Genomic DNA, 4,567 nt, shown 5'->3' on the forward strand with positions numbered 1-4,567 from the left:
GTGTGAGCCGCAGCCTGAGCGAGCGGGCGCAGGCCGGCTGAGCGCCTCCCCGGCCCGCCGCGCCCTCAGTCCATGGCCAGCTCCTCGCCATCCAGCGCGCTGGGTCCCGTCGAGGCGCCTGGCTCGGGGGCCCCGCCGACGGCTGGCTCTGCAGCGGGGCTGGGAGCCGGCAAGCCAGGCCCGGGCGACGGCGCGAGCGGCGGCGGCGGGGCCGCTGGGCAGGCGGTGCCCGCATCCGCGCAGTCCCCACCGCCGCCCTCGGCCGAGGCCGCGGCATCCCGAAAAGGCGCCGGGGTCGGGGCCCCCGGGGAGGCGACAGCGTCGGGGCTGCGGCGCGCGAAGGCCGAGTCCGGAGCGCCGCCGGGCCCCTGGAAGGCCCCGAAGCTGGCCTGGGCAGGCGGGGCGGGCGGCACGGCGGGCGCGGGAGGCGCGTCCTTGGGCGCGGGCTCCGGGCCCGCGCCGCCCTTGAGTGCGGCCTGCGGCACCAGGAAGCCGAGCGGCTGCGTGATGGGATAAAGCAGAAAGTGGCCCTTGCCGATGAGGGTCCTCGGCGCGCACGGCAGCCCGGGTGTGAAGTCCAGCCCCGCGGCAGCCGCGTTGGCGGGGGGCGCTTTCCGGCGCGGCGGCGAGTCGGACAGCAGGCTCTCCACGCTGAACGGGCTGGCCTTGGGCGGGCCCGCGGCCCCGCGCTCAGCCGCCACTGCCCCGGGTGCACACGGGGCCGCGTCCTTGTCCACGGGGCGGCCTAGCCGCGGCTGCGGGCCAGCGCCGCTTCTTTGGCTCGGGAAAAAGGCGGGGTCGCAGGTGCCGGGCGCAGGCGGCTCGCCAGGCAGTGCGGGCGGTGCTCCCGCCGCGCCAGCGCTGTGCGCTCCGGGGCCCCTGGCCGCGGCGGCAGGCGGCGGCGGCTCGGGCGGCTCCGGGGACAGGCCGCCGCCGCCGCTGTCGCTGTCGGAGCTGGGCGCGCTGTGCAGGGACAGGCCGCCGGGCGAGGGCAGGTGGCGGCTCTGGCTCTTGAGCAGCTTCTTCTCGTGTTTCCGCTTCTTCTTCTCCATCTTTTCCAGCTCCTTGCGCGCGATCTCCTCCGGGTCCATCGGCTCTCCGCTGCACGTGGTCGGGTGCGAGTTGTGCGCCGGCCGCCCCGGGCCCTTCTTGGTGTTCTCCTTCTTCCTCCACTTGGCGCGGCGGTTTTGGAACCAGACCTACAGCAGCCGGATAGGGGAGAGGAGGGGGGGCTCGGTCAGGCGGCGGGGGGCTTCGGGCCTCCCCACTCCCCCCCCCAGACAGGCCTGCACAGCCTCGGCTCCGGCCAGGGGGCGGCAGCTGAGCCACGCGGCCCAGCCGGCCCTGAGCCAGACCTCGGTGTCAGGCTGCAGGCGTATCTTTTTCCACCCAGAAGGAGGCCGACGGGGCCTCTCGCCGGCTTCCCGCTTCAGCTTCTCACCTCGCAGAACTGGGAGCTGCCCCTTCGTTGGGCAGGACTGGTCTGGCCCCTGACCGAGGGCGCTGGGTTCCTGGTTGGGAGGCAGAGGGCAGGGCCCCCTCTCGCCCCTCCTGGCTTCTCACAGCTTGGGTTCTAAGCAGCCCGACTGGCCCAGGGCTGAGCGTCTGGCCTGAGGACCAGGAGCGGCAGGGCTCAGCTGCCCTCCACACCTGTCTTCAGCTCCCTGGGGACTGAGTCAAAGCCCGGATTTGGGGGTTTCCCGTGAAGGGAAATCTGGGTGCTTTTTCTCCCAGAAGGAACTGGGGGGCTGAACTTGGGAGGGCGAGCTTCAGCAGCCTGCTCTCCCCCACCCCGTTTCTCTGAAAGCTCCAGGCCAGAGCACCAGCACAGCCCTCTGGAACTGGCTGGGCCTGGCCGAAACCAGGGGACTGGCGGCCAGCGGCCAGGCCTTGCTGAGGAGCAGCCAGGGCCCACCCGCCCCTTCGCCCTCTCCGCAGGCCTGGTCCTGGGAGCCCCGCGGGCCTGCAGGGTGCTAGCAGCCCTAGACCCTGGCTCCAGCACCACAGAGTCAGATCCCGAGGAGCCCTGGCACAGGACCCTGCCCGTAAAATCGCGGCAATTCGAATTCTTTGTTCCCGGCTGTGTAGAGACCCGCACAATAGCAGGCCGGCCCGGTCACCGGGAGCCTTTTCAGTGCCAACGTTCTGGGTATTAAGTGGTAACCTCCCCAGGACTGCTGCTGCCCTTTCTCTCTTTTTAAATATCCTTTTTTTGGGGGGGGGGTGTAAATCCCCGTCTGCCTAGAGTTACCCAGAATCACTCATTACCACGTTGAAGGAGGAATGAAGAGGTCTTGACTCCACTTAAGACACTTAGAACAAATTGGATAAAAGGATTTACAAACAGAAAAGGTCAATCAGGGAGGCCCCGGCACAGGAGAGGACACCTTTCTAGACAAAGCTATTGGTGCTAAACAGGCGCCTCCAAGTCCGGCGCCCACATCGTGGCCCATGCCCTGCTCCCCACCACACCGACCTAAAAAAGATGTCTGTACTTTAGGGAAACATTTAATTATGCATGATTCATCTTGAATTTTCAACGCACCAAATCGACACTGTATTTTTAAGAAGAATACCGCCGACAGTCTCGGAAGAAAATCAAATTACAGGAGGGAAAAAAAGATATAACCGACGGTGTTAAAGATTCAGACACCCTACCCCCCCCCCCCGCCCCGCATGTTTTAAGTGTTGAAGTTTCCGCCTCAGCTGCCCCCGTCTGCAAAGTGATAAATATGTTTCCATGTGAATATTTCAGAGACGAAAGTAAACAAACGCGCTAGCCGCAGGCTGGGGGACGAGCCCCCAGCCCCGGCACGGAGGCGTCAAGCCCGCCTTCTCCGGGTCTCCTCCAAGTCCGAGCCGGGCCGGGTCCTCCTGGCCACCTCGCCCGCCCCAGCCTCGTGTCGCGCGATCGCCGGACCCCATTGTCACGCAGCTCCCCGGTTCGGACGCAGCTCCCGTTCGCCGGCCCCTCCCGAGCCGCCTCGGCTCCCTCCCGGGAAACCCGCCTCGCTCTCCGCGGGGCGCCGAGCCCCCGGCCCCCAGCTTCCGGCCGGCGAGCGCGCGGCGGGCTCTGGCGGAGCCTGCGGTCTCCCACCTGGAGGTCGAGAACAAAGGCGCGCCGGGCCGCGCAGGCCGCCGGCGGGATGGCGACTCGCGGGGCGCACGGCGGGTCTTTACCTGAACTCGGGACTCGACCAGATCCAGGCGCAGCGCCAGGGCCTCGCGCATGAACACGTCGGGGTAGTGGCTCTCGTTGAACGCCTTCTCCAGCTCCTCCAGCTGCCAGCCGGTGAAGTTGGTGCGGGTGCGCCGCCGCTTGCAGCCCGGGCTGTCCTTGTCCGGGTCCCCCGAGTCTGCGGGCACGCACAGGACGCCGCGCGGCTCAGCCCCCGACCCGGCCGGAGGGCGGCCGCCACCCGCTTTTGTCCAGGAAGGGCAGCCGAGCGGACAGGGCTGCCGCGCGCCCTGAGCCGGCGGCGAGCGGCGAGCGAGGCGGCCCCGGAGCGGCGGCCGCGGAGCCAGTTCCACGGCCGCCCGCGAGCCACTCCTTCGCCGGACGGGGGCCCCTACCCCTGCGGCCCCCTCCCCGCCCGCCGCGCCTACCTGACAGCTTGAAGGGCTGGCTGTCGCCGCCCACCCCGCAGGCGGCCGGCAGCAGCGGCGTGGGGTTGACCACCGAGGCGGCGGCGGCGGCGCACGAGCCGCTGAGCAGGCCGTCGATGGAGAAGGGCACCGCGGCGGCGGCGGCCGACTGCAGCTGGTGGCCGGCCAGCTCGTACACGTGGTGGTGGCCCAGCGGGTAGGGGAAGCCCACCACGCCGCCCAGCGAGCCCCCGAACTGGGCATGCGGATGCTCCAGGAGGCGGCCGTCCATCATCTCGCGCGGGAGGCCGGCGGGGCGCGGGGGCGCGGGCCGGGGCCGGGGCGGGCCAGCGGCGGGAGGCGCGGACGGCGGCGGCGGAGACAGGCACCCGGAGCCCTACACATGCTTCGCCCGCTCTCCGGCGCTTTACTTTATCAACATCAAGCTCCCGGTAATTAGCCGCGGCCCGGGGAATTTGGGACCAATAAGAAGCGCTAATCGGCTCTGACGTCAGAGGCGTGCTGGGCGCACGGAGCCGTTTTCCATATCGATTGCTAATTATACCTGACATGCACCTCAATAAACAGTATCAGGAGCTGTCACAACAAGACCGGGGAGGGCGGGCGGGGCGCGGCCCGGCGCGGGCCCCCGGCGCGCCCCCCACCCCCGGCCCCGCCGGCCCCCGCCCGCGCCGCCACCCGCCGCCGGCCCCCGCCCCTCCGCAAATCACTAATAGATTTCCCTTTAAAACATTCACCGGCGTGTTGTGGGGATTTTTCACCAGAAATGCTGTACTCTCTGAACCTTTAAAGTGATGTTGCTCCAATTACAGAGAGACATTGAGCGGCAAATAGACTGATCCAATAATAGGAGATTCATCATCCGCTCTTTCCGAAACTGTCACATTGAATTTAAAACTACAAGGGTTTCTCATCTCCTCTCCGGCTCCAGGCGGCGGGGGAGGGGAGGAGGCGCAGGCCG

At 68.4% G+C, this 4,567-nt stretch overlaps 1 protein-coding gene across 1 annotated transcript; it reads right to left on the reverse strand.

Moving 5' to 3' along the window:
• Positions 1 to 65: 65 nt before the first annotated feature.
• Positions 66 to 3,880, reverse strand: UNCX (UNC homeobox). The gene is made up of 3 exons (XM_069571263.1): positions 3,607 to 3,880; positions 3,181 to 3,356; positions 66 to 1,199 (listed from the first exon to the last, which is right to left on the reverse strand). The coding sequence occupies exons 1-3, from the start codon at positions 3,878 to 3,880 to the stop codon at positions 66 to 68; spliced, it is 1,584 nt and encodes a 527-aa protein (XP_069427364.1).
• Between the last annotated feature and the right edge of the window lie 687 nt (positions 3,881 to 4,567).

Source organism: Ovis canadensis, chromosome 24 (genome assembly GCF_042477335.2).
Source record: "Ovis canadensis isolate MfBH-ARS-UI-01 breed Bighorn chromosome 24, ARS-UI_OviCan_v2, whole genome shotgun sequence".
NCBI lineage: Eukaryota > Metazoa > Chordata > Mammalia > Artiodactyla > Bovidae > Ovis > Ovis canadensis.